The 25728-nt window shown below is 47.5% G+C and overlaps 2 protein-coding genes across 2 annotated transcripts in view; one reads left to right on the top strand and one right to left on the bottom strand.

Moving 5' to 3' along the window:
• ETFDH (electron transfer flavoprotein dehydrogenase) overlaps positions 1–23121 on the bottom strand; it is a 412507-nt gene extending 389386 nt beyond the window's left edge. Inside the window, exon 1 of the mRNA XM_086962357.1 lies at positions 22995–23121. Within this exon, the coding sequence (XP_086818483.1) occupies positions 22995–23028 (34 nt within the window). The 5' untranslated portion in view covers positions 23029–23121. The remainder of the gene's footprint in view (positions 1–22994) is intronic.
• A 733-nt stretch (positions 23122–23854) lies between these two features.
• On the top strand, positions 23855–25466 carry PSMC6 (proteasome 26S subunit, ATPase 6). Its single transcript, XM_086962356.1, has one exon. It carries the CDS (start codon positions 23977–23979, stop codon positions 25144–25146), a length of 1170 nt encoding a protein of 389 aa, XP_086818482.1. The 5' UTR covers positions 23855–23976; the 3' UTR covers positions 25147–25466.
• The last annotated feature ends 262 nt before the right edge of the window (positions 25467–25728 follow it).

Raw genomic sequence — 25728 nt, 5'->3', positions numbered from 1 at the left:
CGGGTCGGTTCCGGATCTTGTGATAGAGTCCGATGCCAGCATGTCAGGCTGGGGTGCCCGTTGCGGGGAGTTCTCCACCGGCGGCGCTTGGTCATCCGACGAACAACAGTTGCATATAAACTGTTTGGAGCTTCTAGCAGGGTCCTTCGCGGTCCAAGGATTCCGTGAAGTCCTGCGTTCTTTTAAAGATGGACAATGTCTCGGCGGTTCGATACGTCAACCACCTAGGAGGCCCTCGCTCCCGAGCTCTGGCAGATTTGGCGAAGGAGTTCTGGGACTATTGCCTTTCGCATCACATATCGGTGACGGCGGAATACCTACCGGGTCAGGCCAATCAGGTGGCGGACTGGCACTCCAGGCACCTGAGGGATGCCAGTAAGTGGATGTTGAACATCCCGGTCTTCCAGAGGCTGAACTCCCGCTGGGGCCCGTTTTCGGTGGATCTGTTTGCGTCCCGACTGGACCACCAACTCCCAAGATTTTTCAGTTGGAGGCCGGACCCGCTCGCGGAGGCCACGGACGCTTTCCTCCAAGATTGGAGCCAGGAAAAGCCTTATGCATTTCCTCCGTTCTCGATGATAGTACGGAAGGCGGCCCAGGTGCGCCGTCAGGAGGTGGAGATGGTGTTGGTTACGCCGCTCTGGAGGTCTCAAGTCTGGTTTCCAGTTCTTCTGGAACTTTCTTGGGATTTTCCAATCCTACTCCCCCAGTTTCCTCACCTCTTGCTCAATCAGGATCGGTAGCCTCATCCTCTCATCATGCAGGGCTCTCTCCACTTCATGGCATGGAGGCTTTCCGGAGACGTTGGTCACTCCCGGGCCTTTCGGGACCGGCTGAGGGCCTGCTCTCCAAAGCCTGGGCTGATAGTACGGAGAAGCGCTACAAATCCGCTTGGCTTAAATGGATGCGTTGGTGTCTTCGAAGGGACCTGGATCCCGTGGTCGCCGGACTCGTTCTGATCTTACATTTTTTGGCCGAATTGGCAACTAAGGGCCTAGCCTATAGTACAATTAACGCTATGTGTTCCGCAATCTCAGCGGATCATCAACCTGTGGAGGGTTCCCCAGTGGGAGAACATCCCTTTGTTTGCAGTCTCTTGCGAGGTGTTCGTCTCTCTTTACCTCCGGAGCCCCGATATTCTGTCCTTTGGGACGTAAATGTGGTCTTGAACCTGTTCCTGTCCTGGCAAGCTAACGCTTATTTGTCCTTGAAGGAGCTCTCAGCTAAATTAGCTATGCTTCTGTGTTTGGTCTCTTGCCGACGTGTGTCGGATGTACGCGCCTTAGACGTGTCAGCGCGAGTTTTTTCCCGGGACGGGGTTACTTTTACAGTGGGGCGTCGCACAAAGTCTGCGTCACGCACTATCTCGTACCCAGCCTTTGTGAACACTCCCAAGTTGTGCGTCGTGCAATGTTTGAAGGCTTATGAGGACATGACGTTTGATATCCACCCTTCGGGCGAACGACAATTGCTAATTGCCCTGCGAGAACCACACAGAGCAGTCTCTTCCCCCACCATTGCAAGGTGGGTGCGTTGGGTCATGCAGGAAGCAGGCATTGATACTAAACGTTTTGGCGCTCACTCTGCCAGGGGAGCCATGGCTTCTAAGGCGTTTTCGGAGGGAGCTCGTTTGGAGGATTTAATAGGAGCAGCAGATTGGTCCTCGGACTCCACGTTTAAGAGGTTTTATTTTAAACCGGTGGTGGATTTAGCTCAATTGGTGGTGAGTAAGCTTTAAACTAGCATAATCCGAAGCCTCCGGTCCTGACATAGAATCGAAATTTGCCTAGCTTACGTAACGGTAAGTTTCAATTCTATTAAGGAAACGGAGGCGAGGATTATCCCACCCTGGAGTTAGACGTTACGAACCCACCCGTATGTCAGTAAGTACATCGTTTTCCATCTCTACATTGTGCATGTTCTAAATGACAGTCTTGATGATGTCCTCAATTTGGTTGCTAGCAGCAGAATTTTTGGTGCTTCCCTTACGCTGTCATTTTTTTCCGCTAGGAAATGACGGTTCCAAACAGGACCAGTGAGGAATGTGCGTAACCAGCGCGAAGAAAGAGGAGGAAGGTTGAGGAAGGACTGGCTATCATACCTGGAGTGGATATAGTAGAAGGACTAAAGTTCGAAGGCTCATGGGAGCTGTAGTTCGTTCCTGGACTGATAAACTTTGAAAAGTCGTTTGTTCCTAAGTTTTTTCTGCAGTTTGAAAATGGATTGGAGCTTTTCTAAGGCTGCTGTGTTTTTGATATATGTAATAAAGCCAAGGAAGAAAAGCATAATCCTCGCCTCCGTGTCCTTAATAGAATTGAAACTTACTGTTACGTAAGCTAGGCAAATTTCGATTCCTCAGACTTGCGTCAACATTCCTTCCACACGGCTCTCGTACGGCCTCTGGGGGGGGCTCCGATTGACAGACAGCCTACGCGATGACTGGGAGTGTTTTTAAAAGGGAAAAGAACGGAGCGTGGCGTGCACGCTGCTCATGTTCAGGGATTGCGGTGCGGACGTGTCGAGTCACCGTAGACTCGAAATAAACAAAAGACTTCCCGGGCATAGCATGCCAAATAAACTAAACTCACTACAGGGACATGGTGAATAAAGTAAAGAATAATAAGCGTAAGCACATAGTGAAAAGGTTACATAGGTTTGCAATATGTCACAGAGTGACTGGAGGCACATAATCATCAGCATATTTAGAATAACAATTATTATGCAGCATAGGCCATAGCGTTAACAACGTGTAGTTTAGTCCAGATAAACATAATGGAACGTGGCAATACATGATGAATGTCACAGGAGTCCTTGACTGTGTTCAGTAATTATATACATTAGAAAACGTGTATAAAAATTATTATATGTATGTATATATATATATATATATATATATATATATATATATATATATATATATATATATATATATACACATACACACAACAGGGAATACACATTAAAAGTAGTGGCTGTACACAATATACAATAGTGTGTTAAACAATGAAAATTAGGTAGGACTTCCTACATTAGCCAACACTCAAGGTGGCCATTTGTCTGGTGATTTCTTCATATTCTTACAAGCCTTTGTTGACAGTATTAAAAATATGCATCCATTTACATTCCCTCGTACTGAGGATGCTTGCAAAATTGCCCCCGTGGATTCATAGTTACTTTCTCAATCACCCACCATCTCAGACTTTCCAGTGGGTGACCGAACCTCTCGAAATGTTCCACTAAGGAAGCCTGGATTTTACAATGTATCCTACTGCAGTGCTGTAGGATACGGGCTTTAACTTTTTGTACTGTTTGTCCCACATACATAAACTCACACGGGCACAAAATGGCATAAATGACGCCCATTGAATTACAGTTTGTGTGTTGGTGCATAGTGTGCGTGTGGTCGTTATATGTGGATAGTTTCAAGTCTAAAGTCATGGGGCATGCTTTACATGAACATTTAAAATGGCCCAAAACTGGCGGCATGTTCCAAAGTGTAGTCTGGATGTCACTAGTCGTTTTCGGTAGTAGTGATTGGACCACATAATCCCTGACACTCCTTCCTTTTCTAAATGTATGCATCGGGGGTTCAGTGATGTCAATCTCATCAGCCACTAAGTGCCAATGGCTGTTGATAATTTTCTTAATGTCAGTACTCCGGGTATTAAAAGTAGTGACAAATGTCATTCTTTCATTTTGTTTAGATTCCTCAGGTTTAGGTTCAAGAAGATACTTTGTGGCAGAACCATGCCATCTTGCGCGCTTTTTTGAGGAGGCCCCTATGGTAGCCTCTGTCAATGAGCCGCTCCATCAATATGGCCAATTCCTCAAAGAAATCGGTCTTTCGGCTGCAATTCCTACGCAACCTCAGAAACTGCCCATAGGGAAGGTTGTCCCTGAGGTTGCGTGGATGATGGCTGGAATAACGCAATAACGTGTTTCTCTCGCTGGGCTTCCTATGGAGTGTAGTGTGTAATTTACCTTCCTCAGCCTTTATGGTGATATCTAGGAAATTGATTGTGTTGTTGCTGAAATCTAGGGAAAACTGAATATCCTCAGTTCTAGTATTAAGCCATTCGTGGAAACTATCGAGACGTTGTTTACACCCCTTCCAGATAATCAACACGTCGTCGTTTTGCTAAGTCCGGGGCCAGTCTTTAACCACAGAGTGCAGCTTTCAGCAGCCATCAATGGGGATCAGCACATTCTGCATTTTTCTAAGACATTTCAATGAGATCACATTATAGTCTTTGGATGAGCATTTCATAGGACCTATTCAGATCTTTTCAGATGAGTCCAGCTCAAAGGGTTTTGGCCTTTTTTGGAATGACCAACAGTGTGCAGAGATTTGGCCCCAGAAATCGGAAGAGGAAGGGCATAGCATTCTTTTGAGTTTTTCCCTCTATTTTTTAACAATAAAGTTTTTATTAATTTCACAAAAAGCACCAGCCAATCATCACAACACCATGATAACATAGAAATATAAAAAGTATTCTGAGCAACCCATCCCTTTTAGCCACCACCATAGCCATGGTACAAAACAATTTTTAATTTCTAGACCCATCCAGACCGTCTGTGATGCCTAAAATCGCATGTTTCGGGTGTGGGATTTCCCACCCCAGTACTTCGGTGAGTTCCTCCTCAATGTCTCCCCAGAATCGCACCAAGCGTGGACAGGCCCATACCATATGGAGAAAGTCAGCTGGTTTGGGACCACATCTAGCACAGGCCGGGGTCAGGCGAAGTCCTGCGCGATGCAGGCGCGCAGGGGTCACATAGGAAGCATGTAAATAATAAAGCTGTACCCTGCGCAGTTTGGCAGAGGCGGTAACTGTCCTGGGGGCCATAAAGGCATCCCATAAGTCCTCCTCCTCCAGGGTGCCCACCCAGTCCTATCATTGAAGCCGCAGCCGATCTACGGATGTTGGGGTGTTGTTAATCAGTGTCAGATGCGGGAGATGCCTCCCCCCCCCTCCCGAGATCCCCAGCATGATCTGTGCCTCAGAAGGGCTATGATCGGGAAGCCGTGCACCTGTCGTGAGGTGCGCTTGAAGAGCATGGCTCAACTGTAGGTACCTATAAAACTGCGACTGGTGTAGGGACTGCCTAGTTTGAAGGTCTTGGAAAGAGCGCATATGATCGCCCACCAATACAACCCCAATTGAGAAATACCTATAAGGTCCCAGCATCGAAAACCCTGCAGCCCATTGACCTCCCTGAGCCAAGTGCCATGTCACAGGGGCGTACATTGCCCACTTGATGTGTCGCAACACGGCCCACCAGGCCAGCAGCACAGAACGCGTCACCTCAGGCAAACGGGTCGAAATAGGCACCCCATACAGCATCGACTGGACAATCCTAATTCACTGAGCTCCAGCCTATATGCCAGATCGGACCAGCCCCCATTAAACCAGTCGTGCAGAATTAGCAGACGCGTGGCCATCTATTGTAAACATAAATGGGTCATCCACAGGCCCCCATCAAAGGAAGGGATCCTGCAGACACCCAAAGCCAGGCGGGCCCTCTCCTTCCCCCAGAGGAACCTAGAAGCCATGCAATCATGGTCACAGAACCAGGCACTCGGGAAGTTGAGGAGGTGTTTTGAAGCATATAGAGGAATCTGTGGAGAATCATCATTTTAAAATGTGCGACCCTCCCCATTGGGTTCAGGGGCAATGCCTGCCATTTCTGGAGGTCAGCCTTAGCCCTTTTCACTAGGGGAGTAACGCTGAGAGTCCAGCTGAGTTCCGGGAGTAAAGTCACCCATATCCCCAGATACTTGAATGATTGGTGACTGAGCTGTATTCTGGACTGCCAATTGAAACATTCTCTAGACATGTGAAGGGGAAAGAGGACCGAATTGTCGGGGTTGAGCTGGAGGCCAGAGGCCCGCTCGAAGGAATGAGGATCCGGAGGCAGTGAGGGCCAGACCTCGCGGGATCTGCTAAATAGAGCAGGACATAGTCGGCGTAAAGGGCGATTTTGTCTGGCTCCGTATTGGGCCATTCCCAAACCTGCACCTGTCCACTCGAGCGTACAAGGGCTCCATCTCCAGAGCAAAGAGTAGGGGTGAAAGGGGATATTCCTGCCCCGTTCCCCTGCAGACCAAGAAGGGTTCAGATAGGGCCCCGTTAACCAGGACACACGCCCTCGGACGGGCATTTAGCACGCTGACAAAACCCCGAAAGCGGGCCCGAAGCCCATCTCGGCATGGATATCCTCCAGGAACCCCCAGTCCACCGAATCGAAGGCTTTCTCAAAGTCTACCAAGAGGAGTGCTAGATAGCGGGTGATCAAGTGACGGTAGGCCAAGGCCGAATGTAGCCGCCGCAGACAGTGTCGGGTACCACGCAAAGGCATGAACCCACATTGGTCTGGGCGGACCAACATGGGCAAGTGGAATTTGAGGCGTTGTGCGAGGATCATGGCAAACAACTTCAATTCCGTGGTGGTAAGGCAGATTTGACGATAGTCCGCGCACCAGGGGGAGGGTGGTGGTCGCTCTGACCCAACCTGCTGAACAAGCCGCCGCGAACTTCTCAGCATGCCTCCAGGAGATGGCTGGATGGATGGCGAAGAACTGCCTCCGTCTTAACGGTGACAAGACTGAGGTGCTGATTGTAGGAAAACCCCCCTCAGTCTGGTCATCTGCCTGGTGGCCGCAGACCTTGGGGCCCCTCCCTACCCCCAGTGATCAGGTCAAAAATCTTGGAGTATGGGTGGACTCAAAGCTTGACTACGACTACCACACCAGACGGGTAGCTGGTACGCGCTTTTCGATTCTACGGAAACTCCGCAAAACCATCGACCTGCTCCCAGAATCCTCAAGGAAGACCCTGGTCCATGCTCTTGTCACGTCAAGATTGGACTACGGCAATGCCCTGTATCTAGGCGCCAACGCCACTAGTCGGCGGCGACTGCAGACAATCCAGAATGCTGCCGCTCGCCTGGTCCTCCGGCTGCCCAGAAGAGCCGCCTCAAAAAAATCCCTACAAACATTACATTGGCTCCCGATCAATGAAAGGATCGACTTCAAGGTCCTTAGTATTGGCCACAGGATCGTACATGGCAAGGGCCCGGCCTTCCTTCGGAACCTGCTGTGCCCCTATACGCCCACCCGTCAACTCCGCTCATTAGGAGCAGGCCTTCTCGCTGTCCCCAGACACAAGAAAGCCAGAATGGGAGGCAGATCCTTTCGTACTTTGGCGGCACACAAATGGAACTCTCTCCCCCTGAGCTTAAGAGTGGAAACATCGGAGCTCATCTTCCGCAGGAAACTTAAAACATTCCTCTTTCCTAAAGATTAGCCCGTCTTGTTCTGACTGACGGAGCAACTGACTCTTCTGACAGCGCGGGGACACACTGACAGTGTAACCAGGCGCTATACAAATTCAGAAATAAATAAATAAATAAATGGCTGGGAATTGGGAATGACCACTATGGTGGCCATAGTGGCCATATCGGTCTCAGGAGGGAAGGAACCAGTTTCAGCCGCCTCGCGGAATAAGTTAGCAAGGTGTGGAACGAGGGTCTCAGGGTACAGGGCATAGTATTAATGGGGAAGGTCGTCCGGCAAGACGCCGGGCCCAGATGAGGTAAGGGTGATCGCCTCGCCAATTTCCTCTTGGGTGATGGGACGGTCCAGGACTTCCTGAACAGTGGAGTCTAGGTGAGGTAGGTGGCCGGTTCCAGCCCCCAACAAACCTGAGAGAGAGAGGGTAGGAGTTTTGGCCATATATAGTTGTTGATAGTATGAAGCAAAGGCGCGGGCCATCTCCGCCCGGGAGTGACACACTGATCCATCCTGAGCTATGACTTCGGGGATTATGCGGTTTGCTCTGGGGTAGGTGGCCAGTCTGTGGAGAAGTGAACCGTTCTATTGCCAGTCGTACACCCTGGCAACGGAAGAGCGTCAGAGGAGTTTGGCGCATCCAGCGACAGCTGTCGAATCTCCTCGCGAGTATGAGCAAGGAGCTTCACTTCCGAGGCGTCGGGGTTCTGAGCGGTGGATTGTTCAAGGCGCAAAGCCTACGCCTCACGTGAGGTAATCTGATCTAACTGCTCCTGCCGCTGGAGTTTCAGTTGGCCCTTGGTGACTCCCCTGATCGTGGCCTTGCCAGCCTCCCACAGGATGCCTAGTGAAGATACCGACCTCTCATTGGTCTGGAAATAAAGTTGGAGTTCCCGCTTCACCACCTTCCGGAATTCCTGGTCTTGAAGGAACCACGTGTTTAGCCTCCATGTCTGACGCATTGAGGCGGGGGAGGCCCATAGTGAGTATCACCGGGGAGTGGTCGGATATACCTAGAGGGAGGATGGCAATGTCTTGGAGCGTGAGGCAATCCGTCGAGGGAACGAAAATTACATTAATGCGCGCATGTGTGTGGTGGGCTGCTGAGGTGTGTGTAAATTGCTTGGAGCGTGGATGCCAGGTACGCCAGGCGTCACAAAGACCTAGGGATTCAGCCTAGTTCATTAGGTGTTTTTCGTGTGCAAGCCTACTGTGAGATGGGGGCCCTGTTGTGTCCAAGTCGGGGGAAGAGACCGTTTTAAAGTCGTCCCCCAGGAAGGTGGAGCGCAGGGGCAGGGAGGCCAGGAGCACGGCAGAGGTCACCATCCACATCGATGGAGGAGAGTAAAGCAAACCCAGGTTAAGGGGGTCACCATTCAGAGTGCCGGACAGGGCCACAAAGGTGCCGTGGACATCATGAATGACTCGCGCTGCCACAAAAAGAAGGGAACGTTTCACCAGGACCGCCACCCCACGGCATCCCCGGGTGAAGCCTGAATGCCAAACCCTGTCGTACCCGTATCTTGCTAAAAAGGGACATTGGTTGCCCAATAAGTCTGTCTCTTGTAATAGTAAGACCTCCACCCCAAGACGTTGCGTGTAGCACAACACAGCCATACATTTGAAGCGGTCCAGAAGGCTGTTGATATTCCAAGACCTGACGCGCAGGGAGGTGCCCAGGTGGGGTACGTCAGCCATAGTCGCAAACTGTCGCAGTGGCGGGGGAAGGCCCCGCAAGGAAGCCCGGCCAGAGGCAGGGTCGCCAGGATGCATGACAGGGTGTCCAGATATCAGCTAGTGTGTCCCACAGGGAGTGGAGCCGGACGTCGTGAGAGCACTGGTATGAAAAAAAAAAAAAGAAGGAACAGAAAACAAAAAATAAAACTCGGGACAACGGTCCCTCAACCCTAACCCAACTCCCACCCCCACCCCCACCCTATACTTCAGGAACAGAAACATCTGTCGCCCTAACAATGGAAGAGTTAACATTAGACCAAACTAAAACGCTTGGGTACGGGGGAAGCGTGGAGGACCCCTCCTCATTGCAGGATGTACATAGTCAAGTACTGCAAGAGAGAAAGAGAGAGAGAGAGAGCAATGGTGAGCCGGTACGTCGTCGCCGGCCCCGGAGCCAGCCGGGACGAGTTCAGGCTGGGTCACTAAGAAAAGTCGGGCTACGTGGTAGTTCAGTGTCCGGGAGGTCAAGCAAGGAAGGGCAGGGCGGGGGCCAGGCTCCCCCATGACTCAGACGGCCGGAGGATCCATAGCGCCTCACAACCAGATAATCTCCCTGGGGCAACCCGGGCAATCGAGAGGGGCCCAACGAGGAACCAGAGCAGGTCCGCCTCTGGCCACGGCGCCTGTGTGAGCGGTTGCGCTGGGGCTGGGGAGCAGGAGTCTCTGAACGGGAGGGAGCCTCCTTCCACACCACCCGGTAGGGAGATCGGATCGTTGGTCCGAAGGGGACACTCCTCCGTGGCCCAAGTCCAAGCCTCCTCAGGAGAGTCAAAGAATAAGGTCTTGTTGGAGAACACCACCCGCAGGCGTGCTGGGAAGAGGAGCCTAGATTGAATGCTGAGGGCACGCAGTTTTTGCTTGACCTCGCCAAACGAGTGACATTGACCCTGGACCTCATGAGAGTAGTCTGGAAAAATCATCATTTTATGATTTTCGTATCGTAGACGTTGCTACTTGCGAGCTTCAGCCAGGATGGAGTCTCGGTCTTTGTAGTTAAGGATCCGCATTATGACCGGTCTGGGCGCTGCTCCCACCGGTGGTTTTGGAGCAAGGTTGTGGTGGGCTTGTTCTATTGCGAACTACGGAGAGAGGGAGCCTTCAGGGACCCATAATCTCAACCACTTCTCTATGAAGTCCGCAGTGCGACCCTGTTCCGCCCCCCTCTGGAAACGCCACCAGGCGAAGGTTGTTGCGGTGCGATCTGTTATCCGCATCTTCGGCCCTCCGGTGCAGCTCCTGAGTGTGTGATTGGAGATGCGCAACCTACTCCTTAAGTTGCTGGACGTCATCTTTCACGGTGGAAATGCAGGATTCGGTCGCTTTGATCCGGGCCATGGCGTTTCAGGGGTTCTGCCGGATGAGGGTCAGGTCCACCCGAGCCTCCGCGATATTGCCCTCCACGGAGGACTGTGAGGTGTGGATGGTTTGAAGGATGGTGGACAGATCCGTAGCCGGTGGTGCATCCCTGTCCGCAGTTCCCCCCGTCACCTCAGTGTCAGTGGTGGTGAAGCGATCCATTTTGGTCTGGGTGGCCGGGGTCTTGGCTTGTCTGTCTCGGCCCATAGCGCCACACAGTAGGGCAGGGGACCCTAAGAAGTGTCTCACAAAAGGTTAACGCTGCAAGGGGGCCGGAGGCTCTGCCCCGCTCGATTTGTGCAGCCAATTCAGAGGTGTCTTGGTGGGAGGCCGACCAAAGATCGGTATTGGGTCTCCGAGGAAGAGGGATCACAGCTCCAAGCAGGTGCCGAAGAGTTAGACTGGGGGTGGGTGGAGAGAGAGAGACCTCCACAAAGTTCCTCATGCTGTCCAACAGGCACAGCCGGATACCCCCCCTTCCTGGCAACGTCGTCTCCGGAGGCTGAACGGTCAGGGCCAGATCGGTAAGGGCAGTCCGGAAGATTACAGCACCATTAGGCCCGGGACCTCTTCAAGTAGGGTCAAGGTGGACGGGGGCGGGGGCAGCGGAGGGGTCCTCACCGTAGTCCTCCTGCCTCTCGATGGAAGCCGCTGACACCACCCCTCTGGCCTCCCCAAAGCAGGAGTTCAGAGTCTTCCCCCAATCGAGCAGCCACAAGCAAGTCCAGAACCCAGAAGGCCGGAAAGAGAGCCGCGGAGCACCCAGGACGAAGGAACACGGCGTGTAGGCCGCAAGCGGGGCCACCAGGATCCAGTCCCACTCCACAGAAGGCCGCCCGTGCGAGCAGGAAGAGGCCTCCCTCAGCCAGCACGGGACCCCCTCTGCCGCTGGGACTTACCAGCCGCCAGGATAAGTCAGCGGCGGGCTCCCGAACACACAGGCTGCTTCACCACAGGCCAACACCGCTCACCGTCAACTCTTGGCCGCCTGAAGCAGCAGTCGGCACCAAAGCAGCCTCGTCTGGCACCAAGGATCCCAATGTGAGCCCCCAGCAGGCACAGGCAGAGGGCATCTCTGCGCCGGGCGTTAAGTATTCAGGAGCGGCGGCCAGGCAAAGGTCCTCCAGCCGCCTGATCGTCCCCAGCCCCTACCGCCCGAGGTGGCGGTCGATAGTGCAGCAGCTCCGCTGGGGCACCGGGGAGTGGCAGTGGTTGTTCCCGTTAAGTGCACGCTGGGGGACGGCTTTGTGCCGGTCACGGCGTCTACAGCACCGGCGAGAGGGCCATACCCCTGGAATTTGAAAAGCATTGGTTTATGTGGTTAGAGAATATGTTTAATAGGTTTATCTGGGCACATGGGAAAACCAGGAGAGCATCAACATATCTAACACTTGCAAGAGAAAGAGGAGGATGGGGGGGGGGGGGTGCCTGATCTCAAATTATATTACTGGGCGCAGCCTTACAGTATATGCGGAGGTTGATGGGAGGGAAGGCAGAAGATCCATGGAGTCAAACAGGGTGTTGGAAAGTGGGTTATTGGTAGGGAAAAATGTAGGTCTGCCACTGGCAATAAGGCCACTAACACATGATAGGACCCAGCATAGGTTTTAGAAAATTATTCCTATGCTCAACCCTTTGTAGCGTGGCTGAGAGCAGACAGGCTTAACTTCAAAGACAGGTAAGTAAAGCATTTAAAAACACAATTTCAGTAAATAATTAAGACACAACACAAAATAAAAATCCAACACCAATTTATTAAAATAGGTAATATTTTTTCATCTTTTAACCCCTCCCCTGCTGATGACGGAGCGGTTCCGTCATGGCCCGCCCGACGCTCCTGCGCGGCGCGAATTCCGCGCCTGCGCTGAGCGTTCTATTGAGCGGGCGGGGCCATGACGGAACCGATCAGTCATAAGCACAGCGCAACCGACGCTGGTGATGGAGAGGTTCCGTCACCAGCATGCGCCTGCCGCATTTCCGCCCCGCCCCCTTAGCACTGCGTCGGAATAGCCGCCGCAGTGAAGGGGTTAAATGACACCAAAACGAAAACAATCCACTGTAGGGAACATCAGCCAACTGAGGTTCCTTGTACTAGAGGTGGTCCCCACGAGACAGGGCGTTGATAATCGCAAGAAATTACTGCAACGCAAACTTTTCTGGATACAATCGTTGGAATCAAGCCAACCAAAAGGACTTAACGAACGTATCGAATACAGTTGCTTTTTGTAATAACATGCATTTGGTGCATCTTCACAATTGCTTTTACTATTTCCAAGCTTTTCTAATCTATTCCTCACTCACTCCTTTCTTTCTACACATATCTGATTAATAACTTCACTGGTCTTTATTTCCTCTCTGTAAAAATACTTTTACTTTTTTATTCTTTTTATTGTTTCAATTTTCATTGTTTTAACTCTCATTTATTCTTTTTACCATTGCCTCTAACGCTTCCTAGCTTTGTGGATTTTCATATGTACCCATTGTCTGATGCTTTCATCATGTAACAGTATTCTGTAAATCTTTCTGACATCTCCCCTACCCAATATGGCCGACACTGATCACGCCATCTTATTATCCATTACGCAATCTCAAAGTGGTGATTATTTTGATTTTTTCAATCACATTATTTGTGGAATAATATCGCACTTTTGAAGCACGCGGGACGTTTTTAGTATAGTACACCTTCCTTTAACATCACCATGTCTTTTACGGTTTTTGACGGCCTTGGTCCTTTCTTTATGTTATGCACTTCACCTCCTGGTCCTTTATCTATGTCCTGACACTAACCGCGTGTGAACTTTGGCACTTTCGACCATTGAATCGACAACCGCAGTACGCGGTCACGCTGTATAGAGAACGTTTCGGGTAAGATTAGAATTCAAACGACATTTTGTTTTCATCGCGCGTTTGGAATGCACATTTACAGGGTGCTAATTTTGGGGACTCGGAAGACGTATTCCGTTATTTTCACAGGCCCGTTATGAACGCCACTTGGGTGTCTTTACTCTGTTGCTCTTTTCTTCACATTCACCTTTCTCTGACTCGTAAGACGTACTCCGTTATTTTCACAGGCCCGTTATGAACGTCACTTGGGTGTCTTTACTCTGTTGCTCGTTTCTTCACATTCAACTTTCTCCGGCTCATTTAAATTGTGTAACTAATTTCACCTATTCACACTTGGTTTGATTTACATTTGTTTCCTGTACCCGTGATCTTCACATTCCAGTTACCATCTTTTACTGCGTTTTTTTTTCTTTCATGATGTTGAGGGTTGAGTCCCCATCCTAAAGCAATGTTTATTTCCTCCTCAGATACCTATTCCCCTGATGAAGGGACCCAGGTCCCGAAATGCATAGGGATATTGGCATTTCAAAACGTGTATGTTGAAAGAATTGAACCACAGTCTATATGAATATCAATATATGACTCCTATGGATTAAAATTTGATGAACTTGTTGGATTATTGATCTCAATTACTTTTGAATAAACTGAGGTTATTACCTCCACTGGAGCACCACAGAATTACAGGGGTACCCCACCATATCATAGTGTACCCTAGTGTATGTTGGGTGTTGTAACTGTATTCTAATGTGTTTCTTTCAGCTCAGCACTGGCCCTTGGCCTGGTTAGGCAGAGCCCAGGGTGAGTCAAAATCAGTTACCACCAGCATCAGTCAGCAAAAAGTTGGGGGTGCCCAGGGCACAGGATGACTTTGCAACACAGGGTCTCCAGTTTTTTATGAACTACTACTGGGAAATGAGGCCCAGGGTTGTTTCTTGAAATATAGAGAGCCCAACTACTACAAAAAAAGTCAGATTTAAGACCCTATTCACAGCTTTTCAGATAGGAGTCGCTTTTAAAAGAAAAATGGGGCTTGGGAGAATGAACTTCTACACTTAACTTTTTATGAACCTGACGCTCCCAGGAATTTTTCATGATAACATCATAGCAAGACGGGGTGGCAGGTATCCGGGTGGTAGGGGATCTTATGGACTCAAATGGGTTTCAGTCATTTAGTGATATTCAAACTATATTTGGAATTCATAGAACGATTTTTTTAAGTAACTGCAAATACAAAGATTTTTAACTAGGAAAAAGGGAGGGATAAATGGCTTTAGCCAAAATAGGATCATGGGAGTAATCAGGGGCAACTCAGGCTGTACCATTAGGAACATGTATGCGAACTTATCCCAATGTAATCAAGACAATCTTGAGAGTCAAGGGACAAAATGGGAACAAAAACTAGGTACAGATCATGGTAGCTTTTTAGATCCCCTGAAACTTTGAAGGACCATTTTGTGCTAGGACGGACAACAAGCACAGCATTATAAAACGCTGTTTGCATTATATTTCATCCCGGCAAAAATAGCGCAATGGGGAAGGGTGGGGGCGGGAGGCGATAGCTGGGATCATGTGCCCCCGTTGTAGTAGTACCAAAGCCAACCTAGTTCATATGTTTGCAGTTTGTCCAAGCTTAGAAAGCTCGATAAGGGAAATCAAAAAGTTTTTGGACCAGCTGCTGAAAATAAAGGTAAATCTAATTTCAGAACTAATAATACTAGGGGTTAATAATAATGACATTCCGGAGAAATATCAATATTTTCTATTTTTGGCTATGGCAGTAGTCAGGATTTGCATATCAACGGCATGGCGAGATCCACTAGCCCCTCCCTACCTTTCAGAAATGGTTAGGGAGGTTACTAGCCAGAATTAATTTAGAAAAGGGGGTGTATGAAAAAAATGGTCGAAGAGCAAAAAAATGTGGCCATCATATCTGGGCTCCGATTTATAAATAGAAGGAGGAAAAGGCGGTACTAGATTGTAGCTGGCAATGTAGCAGTAAATGCTAGAAATCTTTTTTTTTTTAATATGTCATTATTCAACACTGTATGATATTGATTTTATCCATGCAAAAAACCTCAAGAAATATATGTATAATTATTGCTGGTGATGAAATAAAAAATAAAAAAAGGAATTCTGTTTTATGCTTTCTGATCCAGTTGTTAGCCTCTACTGTCGATACCAAAGAGACAATCTGGGTGTGGAGACGTTTTGTGGGATCTGCAGCAACCAAGGTATAGTAATTCCTGTTGGGCTCAAAACAGAGTGAGCTTTATTATGGAATGTGAAGCACTTGCATTAACTGAAAATGTCTTCCAATACAGTGAACAAATAGACCATTAAACCCAGGGAACTTCCATGGGCAGCCCAAACTCGGTTTAAATAGCCAAGAAAGGGCGAGCAACAATGAAAGAGAAGTTATTAGAACACACGGCGAGACCACCCACTAATATGCTTACATGCATTGCCACTTACACGGCCGAGTAAAATAGAATACGTAAGATCATACGAAAACACTGGAACATTGTGAATTCAGGCAACCTCAAGTTATCTCCTCCAAGGTTTGCATTTAAATGAACCCCCAACATCAAGGATATGCTGGTCCACACTAGACCCCAGAGACTTGATGTCCCCAAACAGAATACTATGGGGTCGTTACCTCCAGTGAAAGGTAATTTCCCATATGGCTCTTGCTCAGTTTGCAATCCTACCACAGCTACTAAAGAAATCAAACTCACAGGAACCGTTACACAAAAATTACATACCAAGAATTGAATCTACACAGTTACATGTCCAAATGAGAAAAGATACATAGGTATGACAACTTGCCCTGTAAAGATTTGCTTTACAAAACATCGCAGTAAAGTGAGGTGTCAGAGAACCAGCACCAGGATGTGCACGCACTTTGTAACCAAAAACACTCAGCAGATGACTTACGCTGGATCGTACTTGAATCACTACCATACCACACTGAAGGTGCCCTCTTCAAAAGTGAGCAGAATTGGATTTGTCAATCATCCACCCATTTACATGGTTTGAATGAGGATATACCTTGGTTGGAAAGTGACCTATGAGACTCACTCTTAACACCCCTGACATCTACCCACTATGTCCAGTGTCCACGCACAAAGGGATATATAACCCCAAGGCATGCCTATAGCTGCCCCCCCCCCCCCTACCCACAGTCATCGACACACTTGCTACCAGGGCTACTAACAACATCTCCACACTACACCCAATGACAGGTGTCATTTTACTCTAAGCAGCACCTTATCAGAATGTAGCCAAAGTCATCAATCACATCAATTGACTGTATATTTAACCAGCCTAAGATATTCACGACCACTCCTGTCAGTTTGTGAATGGCAAATTGTCTCATTGCTGCCTTCATTTTGGAAACTATTTTGGCAAATGAATAGTTTTGCTCGCGATTGCCAGTGTCCATGTTCATAATAACCATGCACATGCCTTAACATGGTCCTCTAATATTGAACTCCTACACTTAACGATGGCGACCATGTCTGTTTTCTTCTACACCACTCATTGGTCCCGTCAGAGCCCAGGCAGTCAGGTCGGCATGCGAATTCCGCTGTGAACGCTGGCACACACCGACATATAATTAGCAACATAACTAGTTCTTAAGCGGTCGACCACTGGCAGTCCTCACACCAGAGGGGGAGGGGACAGGGTAGGTTGCTGCGATATGGTCACCAGGACAAAGTAAGTACTATCACAACTTTCAAGATTTTAACATTCTTTTCTGGTTATACGCTGCCTTTCAGAACTCCTTATCACCCTGCAGAACATTTTTTGATGTATAGGTTTCAATTCCGCAACAGGGCGCTGAAAGACAGCGAGCTGCTCTAGACGCACTTGAGGAGGCACACATGTAACCACAATTGGGTACGTACTTACTCCTCTGGCCTCTCCACAATGTATGCGATCATTGCTAACATTTTTTACGACCATTGCTAACATTTTCATGGCTTATGTGTAATGTGTTTGTCATGTCTTCCCACCATTGTTCTTTCATCACATTAAGAGTTTTTCCACCGTAAAAAGTATGCCGAGTTTGCAGACGATACCTGATTTTAAAAGTGTATTTTTTATGCTAGTGTCGCCTTGCTCTTCCCTTTGTTCTAATAGGTCAAACGTGTTAGGTTCAAAAAGGTCAACCTAATATGTTTTTTATGGTGCGTTTTCATAAACACCCTACTGCTTGGATCACTTGTTCCAATCCAATGGTTCCAAGCATAGTGTAGATAAAATGTACCTATCCTTGGTCCTGAAGAATTTCAACAATTTTTTATTGACATATTTAGGCAAGAAACATGTCGACGACTTGATAATAATAAGCCACAAGAGATCATTGCCTCTATTGGTGGTGCACACATTTTATAATCCAGACAGGTGGACTCACTGAATAAATATTCTTTAGCCTTGAGATTTTCCTGATCCTGTTTAAGTCACTAGCACTCACTACCCCAAACACTCACTTGTTACACAACTACACCTCGGACTCTACACAGGCATGTCACATAGCTTTGGAAAAAAGATCTCCGCCAAAGAACCCCCTATATGGTGGCCACTAAGTATTGCAACGCCGGCTCGATGAGGAGCAAAGCCCTATGATGAAGCATGACACTTAGTAGCTTGTGTGAGGGTTCCTATTCTAAAAGAGAAACACCCTTTGGATTTCACTACTCCTGACCTGTTAGAACTCTAAGCACACTTCTGCTGTGTCCCCCTTTAGGAACTGCATATCCATTTACATACCAATAATTGTTTGGAGCCTGTGTGCTAGACCTTCATGAGCTCTTTGTTCCCCCTGGTTGTAATAGATTACACAATTTCTTGCTTAACCATTCTGTGCCTCTACCTATCTGTAGAATCCATGTCCGGGTTGGCTAAAAGTTAAGCTCTTGTGCATTCCCTTTAGACAATGACACAAAGGGAGTGGAGGTGTGCCTTGCATATCCTGATGGGCCCTCCTTAGCTAAAGTGGTGGGAGGAGTTGTCACCGACACCTGAATAAGGCTGTGCCTGTCTTCACGTAACGCTGTTTCCACCCTCCTGTAGTGTGTCTGGAGCAGAGTCAGGGAAAGGCGTGGTCTTGCGCACTACAAAGTCTTTCCTTTGAAGTTTGCCAACTTCCAAGGCAGAAAGGGGTATAAGTACTGGGCCTCTGCCACGCTCAAATAAGAACACTTCTAGAATAAAGAACATTCAGTCAGGGAGAAGAGCTGGATGCTTTGGGAGGAACTGACACTCTGCCTATTCCTTTGTTGTGCTGGCCAGCTGCTTCTGCCCTGGAAGTTTAAGGACTGGACTTGGCTTTCTGTATCCTACTTCCAAGGTTCTCGAAGAGTTAGCGCATGCTTGCTTCCAGTTAAGAGTCACAGATCCATCAAACACTTCATCTACGAGTACCTGGGCTCTTCTGCAGAGAGCCTTGACTTTCAAAATGGTGTCAAATCCAGTTCCAGGGCCCCTGGATTTTCAATCTGGTGAGAAAATCCATGTACTGACTCCAAGCGACTGTTCCCTCGATGCAGCACCGTAGTGTGGTTGTAAGAACAAATAAATAAATTTATAAAATAGACGCATCGCCGCTGTGCTGCTGAAGAATCACTGTAGCCCTAGACCAGCGCACTGTGTCATCGGCGTCCATGGCACCCGCTTAGACTCTGATTTAGCCGCTACTTCAAGGCTGAAGAATCGACGCATTGCCTGCTTTGCAGCTGTGAAATCAACTCAGCGCCTGTTTCTCTGTCGCATCAACACAGTGCGTCTGGATTTTCGGCGCATTGTATTCCAACGCTGTCGCTTCATCAATGTTGCCCAACAGTAAGGAACCAAAGCCGCTTTCCCGGAGATTGGCGCATTACCTCCCCTGACAGTAAGGAACCGACGCATCACCTCATCTGTGCAGCAGTAAGGAACCGACGCATCGTACTTCGAACCGGTCTCCTCATCAACGCTGCCCATCAGTAAGGAGCCAAAGCCGCTTTTCCGGAGATTAGTGCATCACTTCCCCTGGGAGTAAGGAACCGGCACATCACTTTGTTTTTCCAGCACCTTACCTCTCCTGCATCCATTTTAGTCTTTGAATTTTGACACATCCCAGGTACTTTGTGCTAAAAGTGATGCATTCATTGATCCCTATGGATTACATTCGCTTAACCTTTGAAAAGTGATTTGTTTATTTGTTGGATTTTTGTCGTTTTGGTCTTATTTAATGCAGATAAATATTTGCTATTTTTCAATACTGGAATGGACTCATTTTGTAGTGTTTCCACTCTGTTACTGTGTGTGTGTGTGTGTATGTACAAATGCTTTATACATTGCCACTGAGATAGGCCTAACTACTCATGCCAAACTCCCATGGGGGTGAGCAGGGGTTATTTTAGCGGTGTGACTCCCTTATCCTGACTAGAGTGAGGGTCCCTACTTGGACGGAGAGCAAACCACTGCCCACTAAAGACCCAATTTCTTTTTTTTTTAAGTTATCTTTATTGAGTTTTTTCCAGTGTATATTACCCCCCCCCCCTCCCCCCAGGTCATACAGGTTCGGCAAAGAATATTTCACATATAAACACAGAAAAATTAGAGAATTCGTACATTGTACAATAATGGCTAAGTAAATTAATCAAACAACCAAGAAAACATTTCCCTTCTTTTTGAGGAGATACACAACATCTAGATAATTATAGATTTCAAATAATATGCATCTTTAACCATTTAAGTTTTTGTGGTATTTAAATCCCGCAGAATATGGCTTTATGTTACAGAGAATTACTTTGAGATTGGGACCACTCAATCAAAGGATTCCAAATTTTCAATCCCCTGACCCTCCTTCTTCTGCCTGTTCTTTTATATATAGCCATTTCCAAATTAAATATAGCTAGCAATCTAGAAAACCATTGTTGAAAGGATGGTGGGTTAGGGTCTAGCCAGGCAGAAGCAATACATATTCTTAGAACTGCCATGGCAATAAATATTAGTTCATGTCCAAGTGATGATTCATTGAGATTGGTTACTCCAAGCAAAATCATTTCATTAGAGAGGATTATTCTGGTTTTTAGAATCTCAGTTAAAAACTGTTCAATACTCAGTTTTAATGGGGATAAATTTACACAGGAAGAAAATATGTGTATGCTATCCGCCTCAGATAATGTACATCTAAAGCAGCATGTACCCCTCCCACTTCCCCATTTAGCGATTCTATCTGGGGTATAATACAAGAAAAAGCATGTTTTATAAAATTGTGTTTGCAATTTGGTTGACATAAGGATGGTTTGGGATAAATCATAGGCATGATTGAATTCTTCGATAGTCATTGTTAATTTTCCCTGCCACTTCTGAAATGCCTTCTCGAGATTGTCCGGAAGAAGGGATACCAAGTGAGAATACATCTCACCAATCGTAAATTTTTTTGGTTTTATTAATGTTTCTGCTGTCGGTATTTTATTAAACGAGATATTTTCTCTAATTCTTTGGGTTAAAAAATCTCTAATTTGTAGATATTTAAAAAAGTCCCTCCATTCCAAATGATATGTTTCCCTCAAGGTTTCAAACGAGTGTAACCGCTCATTTACGAAAAGACATCCAAAGTGTGTAATTCCAGTCATGGTCCATCTCTTAATGCAGGCTCCACTAAAGATTTCAGGTAGAGCTGGATTATTGCTTAGTGGAGAGTAGAGCGAGAGTCGTCCGATGCCCAATAATTTCCTCACAGCTTTCCACGCTTTAAACCCTCCGAGTAAGGTCTTTAGACGGACCTTTTTGTGATAGCTATCATAAAGAAATCGCCACAGATAACCCTTGCTCCCATTACCTAATACCAGCTGATGGATTGATGGTAGGTCTTCCCCTAAGATTATCTCATTATTATCTAATAAAAAAAAGAGTTCATGATTATATGAGAGCATACAAGCCCAATAATATAATTTGAGGTTAGGGAGGGCTAAGCCTCCTTTTTCTCTAGGAAGAGTCAAGAGCGTATAGGCTCTACGTGGTTGTGAATAGGACCAAATAAAACTTGAGAAAGTACACTCCATCAATTTGAACCAATATTCAGAGATTTCCAGATTGATTGCTCTGAACATATAAAGCAGTTTAGGGAAGTATACCATGTTTAAGGCGTTCACACGGCCAATCAAAGATAAGTGTAGGTTATTTAAACGATGAAGATCTTTCTGCATTTTATCTAGCAGAGGGCTCAAATTTAATGCGACCAATTTATCGAGGTTGGAGGAGATACATACCCCTAAGTAGGTCGCCTTTATTGTCACTCGAGGATCTATCATGATGCATTTATTGTTTAAGACTACTTGGGTTTTACTTTGATTGAGAATGTAGCCGGCCATATTACCAAAGTTTTTGGCCTCGGTTTCGATTATAGGTAGGGCTAATACTGGATCTGATGTTACTATGGCTATGTCATCAGCATATGCAAGAGTTTTTGTTATATAGCCTTGGGTCCGAATAGGGATAATACTGGCATTAGATTCCAAACTGCGAATAAAGGGATCAATGTAGATGGCAAACAGTAATGGAGAGCATGGGCATTCCTGTCGAGTTCCCCTTGATATTGTTAATTCTTTAGATAGATTCCCATTTATCATCACTACTGCTTTAGGGCTGGTATATAGTTTTTGTACTGCCTGAATGAATCCTTGTTTAAATCCCAGGTGACCCATTGCCAGCCACAGAAATGACCAGGAGACCCGATCAAAGGCTTTTTCAGCGTCTAAAAGAATAAGACCCAATTTCTAACATGAAGCGTAATAATAACAGTGGAAATAGACTGTACATCTCAGCTTTACTTTGTGCTGCAGAAATTGCAAGGAGAGGCATGGGGGCATATGTGACCATGGTGATTTCCATCTTAAACAAGGTGACATTTAAACTTAAATTGAGAGCTAATTACCACATTTGAGAAAAACGCATTTCTACACATCATATGAAATTTGTTTTAAAAGCAGTAGCACTGTTTCAGTGTATACATATGTATTTTATTATTGATGCACAAAATAAAAACACGCAAAAATCTCCAACACTACCACAAAATAAAGATCATCGCATTTCCCAAAATACTGCGTATGATTGCTGGCACACACACAAGCGTGTACCAATCAGGCGCTTGTTCGGGTCGATTAACCATTAATGGGCGCTGTTTTCTTCGCCTTCGCCATACATATGCAGTTCGTGTACTAATAAGGCACGAACACAGTGCAATGGGGCACATTAATCACAAAACTAACAAAACGCAAACACGGCGATTGCCTCTAATGTCAACAGTTAGAATTGCAACATTACGCATGTATGACCTTTCCCCCAGATTGCTACAACCAGCAGGGGAGAGGGTAGTCGCTGTGCTGCTGCCTGCAGTGCAACGTGAGAGCTCGTTAGATAACTTTAGAGATACCTGGCTGGAAAGAGACCTGCGTGGATCACAAAGTACTGCACATACTGAAGTGACGGAAGAAGAGATGATCATGAGTATCCCCAAAACAGCAGCATCGGCCTCGGAGCAGCCCCACGGCAGGCTGTAGAAGGTCGGTAGCTTTATCTACAAACCCAAAGTCCAATAGATGTATTACATGCATGTGGCAACTAGAGTGAGTGCAAAAGCTGAAACAATCCGTAAATGCAATTGTATAGCAAACTGACGAGGTGTAAAGAATAAATAATACAACACGGCAAAAGTTGCCAACGTGAAAAAATTGTGTCAAAAAACAGCAGTGCCACACTGTTCCACTCTTACCTTGCCGGGCATATGTGCAGAGAGGATAGCCCATGCTGAATGTACGCTCTGCCTCCTGTCTCCGTAAACTCTGCCCCAGCGAAGCCTGCAGAAGACAGACTACAGTCTTCAAGGGGCGGACTGGAAGGGCAGAGCAGTGGAAACAAAAAAAGGCTACAACTGCCTGATTAAATCCCACCCAATAGCACGTGAGTTCGTTGAGCTACGTCTAACATGGTCACTGTTCGAAACGGTTACGGTGCGGTCTAGGCTTTTGAACTGTATACGCCAACCCCCTAGACAAGAGTACAACGCCCCATCTCAAACAGTTGACTCGTTCTCCGGGATGGAGTCTGTCGGGCAAAACAGATAAACCAAGAGAAACCACAAGCTCATGTCTGAAATATACACAATTTTATTAAAAAGTAGCCTGTATCTCGATATAGAGCCCCTTGGTGTTTTTTTGGACGGCAGTATTGGGTAACTATTAATCATAAGGCGTGTTCATTCTCATGCCCGTCTTAAACTTGGATCAGTTCTATTAATTTCATCGTGTTTCATTAATTTTAGGGTAGAATCAGGATGATATGCTATTCATTCACATGGGTCAGCTAGTTTTTAGTTACAATGACATCTCACGGAAATCTATAAACTATGCAATGAAGGCATTTCGTTCAATGAAAATTAGTATAGTTTGCTTACTAAAGAATGTTTTCAAGAGTGTCGAACATGAAACGTGAGCCGTTTTCTTAAATCAGACTGCTCTTGTGTTGATTGGGGCAAGAACAGTGGGCGTGGCATGCTAACTTGCAGATCGCCGAGGCTGTCATTTCTTTCTTTTATGTCTATGCTTAAACCACTGGTGCGGTCACCCGCCTTCAGTTTCTTGGGTAGTGACTCACAAAGAGTGTTATTTTCCCGGCGTGCCTCTCGGTATTCTTCTGCCCCGGCATGCCCTGCGCGCATCTTTACCGGCCAGATCGGCAACTGCTGGGTCACTGTCATGGCGGATCCACGGGAAAAGGCGCTTCAGGACTACCGCAAGAAGTTGCTGGAGCATAAGGAAATCGATGGGCGGCTGAAGGAGCTCCGGGAGCAGCTTCGAGAGCTCACCAAGCAGTATGAGAAGTCCGAGAACGATCTAAAGGCTCTGCAGAGCGTAGGCCAGATTGTGGGCGAGGTGTTGAAGCAGCTCACGGATGAGAAGTTCATCGTTAAGGCCACCAACGGGCCGCGCTATGTGGTGGGCTGTCGCAGGCAGCTTGATCGCACTAAGCTGAAGCCTGGAACGCGCGTGGCCCTCGACATGACTACCCTGACCGTCATGCGCTATCTGCCCCGTGAGGTGGACCCTCTGGTCTACAACATGTCACACGAGGACCCCGGCGACGTGTCCTACTCGGAGATAGGCGGCCTCTCGGAGCAGATCCGGGAGCTGCGCGAGGTGATCGAGCTGCCGCTCACCAACCCGGAGCTCTTCCAGCGTGTGGGCATCGTGCCGCCCAAGGGCTGCCTGCTCTATGGGCCGCCTGGCACTGGTAAGACGCTGCTGGCGCGCGCCGTAGCCACACAGCTCGACTGCAACTTCCTCAAGGTGGTCTCCAGTTCCATCGTGGACAAGTACATCGGAGAGAGTGCACGCCTCATCCGCGAGATGTTCAACTATGCCCGCGACCACCAGCCCTGCATCATCTTCATGGACGAGATCGATGCCATCGGCGGGCGCCGCTTCTCCGAGGGTACCTCCGCCGACCGCGAGATCCAGCGCACCCTCATGGAGCTGCTTAACCAGATGGACGGATTCGATACTCTGCACCGTGTCAAGATGATCATGGCCACCAACCGGCCCGATACGCTGGACCCGGCGCTGCTGCGTCCTGGTCGTCTGGACCGAAAGATTCACATCGAGCTGCCCAACGAGCAGGCCCGTCTTGATATCCTTAAGATTCACGCTGGTCCTATCTCCAAGCATGGCGAGATCGACTACGAGGCTGTGGTGAAGCTGTCAGATGGCTTCAACGGCGCCGACCTGCGCAACGTCTGTACCGAGGCAGGCATGTTTGCCATCCGTGCTGACCACGACTTCGTAGTACAGGAGGACTTTATGAAGGCCGTGCGCAAGGTGGCAGATTCCAAGAAGCTCGAGTCCAAGTTGGATTACAAACCCGTCTGAGGAAAGTGACTAACTGGCATTGAAAGTCATTGAAAAAAAAGTGACTCTAGAGCCCAGCTTAACGACTCGTGAAGAATGTGCCTAATTTCCCGGGACAGGCTCCTTGTTTGAAATATTTTGTGAACTCTGGGTCGGAGACTTTAAAGAATGTCTTGCAGCCAGATTAACCATTAGATCTATCCTCCTTTCTTTGTTAGTGGAATAAAGCCTTGTACTCGGCAGTGGCCATTTGTATCCTGTTTCAGGGAACACCGTGGTGTTTGGCAATGCAGCGGATTATAGCTTACTTTTTCAAACACGAATAATAAATATTAACGGCATTTATGCAGTATTTCTTTGTTTTTAAACAATCGTACGTTTGCAGCTTAGCACTAAAGATATGCGTTGTCTCTGCGCCTCCAATCTCCAATTCTGACTTATTTGCATCTTTCTCAATTTCTTGTCTGAGATTTCTATGTCTCTTGTACTGATGCAAAACAAACATGGCCACCATCCTGGAAATAATTGTCAAGTCATCGGTTTGTATAGGGACGTCTTTAGCGCGCAGGATGTGTAAATGTCAGTGTTCTCGTTTGTTTTGGC

The sequence above is a fragment of the Lissotriton vulgaris genome, chromosome 3_1 (genome assembly GCF_964263255.1).
Source record: "Lissotriton vulgaris chromosome 3_1, aLisVul1.2, whole genome shotgun sequence".
Classification (NCBI taxonomy): Eukaryota; Metazoa; Chordata; class Amphibia; order Caudata; family Salamandridae; genus Lissotriton; species Lissotriton vulgaris.
The sequence above is the reverse complement of the archived record's forward strand: the minus strand, read 5'-3'. Positions and strand labels throughout refer to the sequence as shown.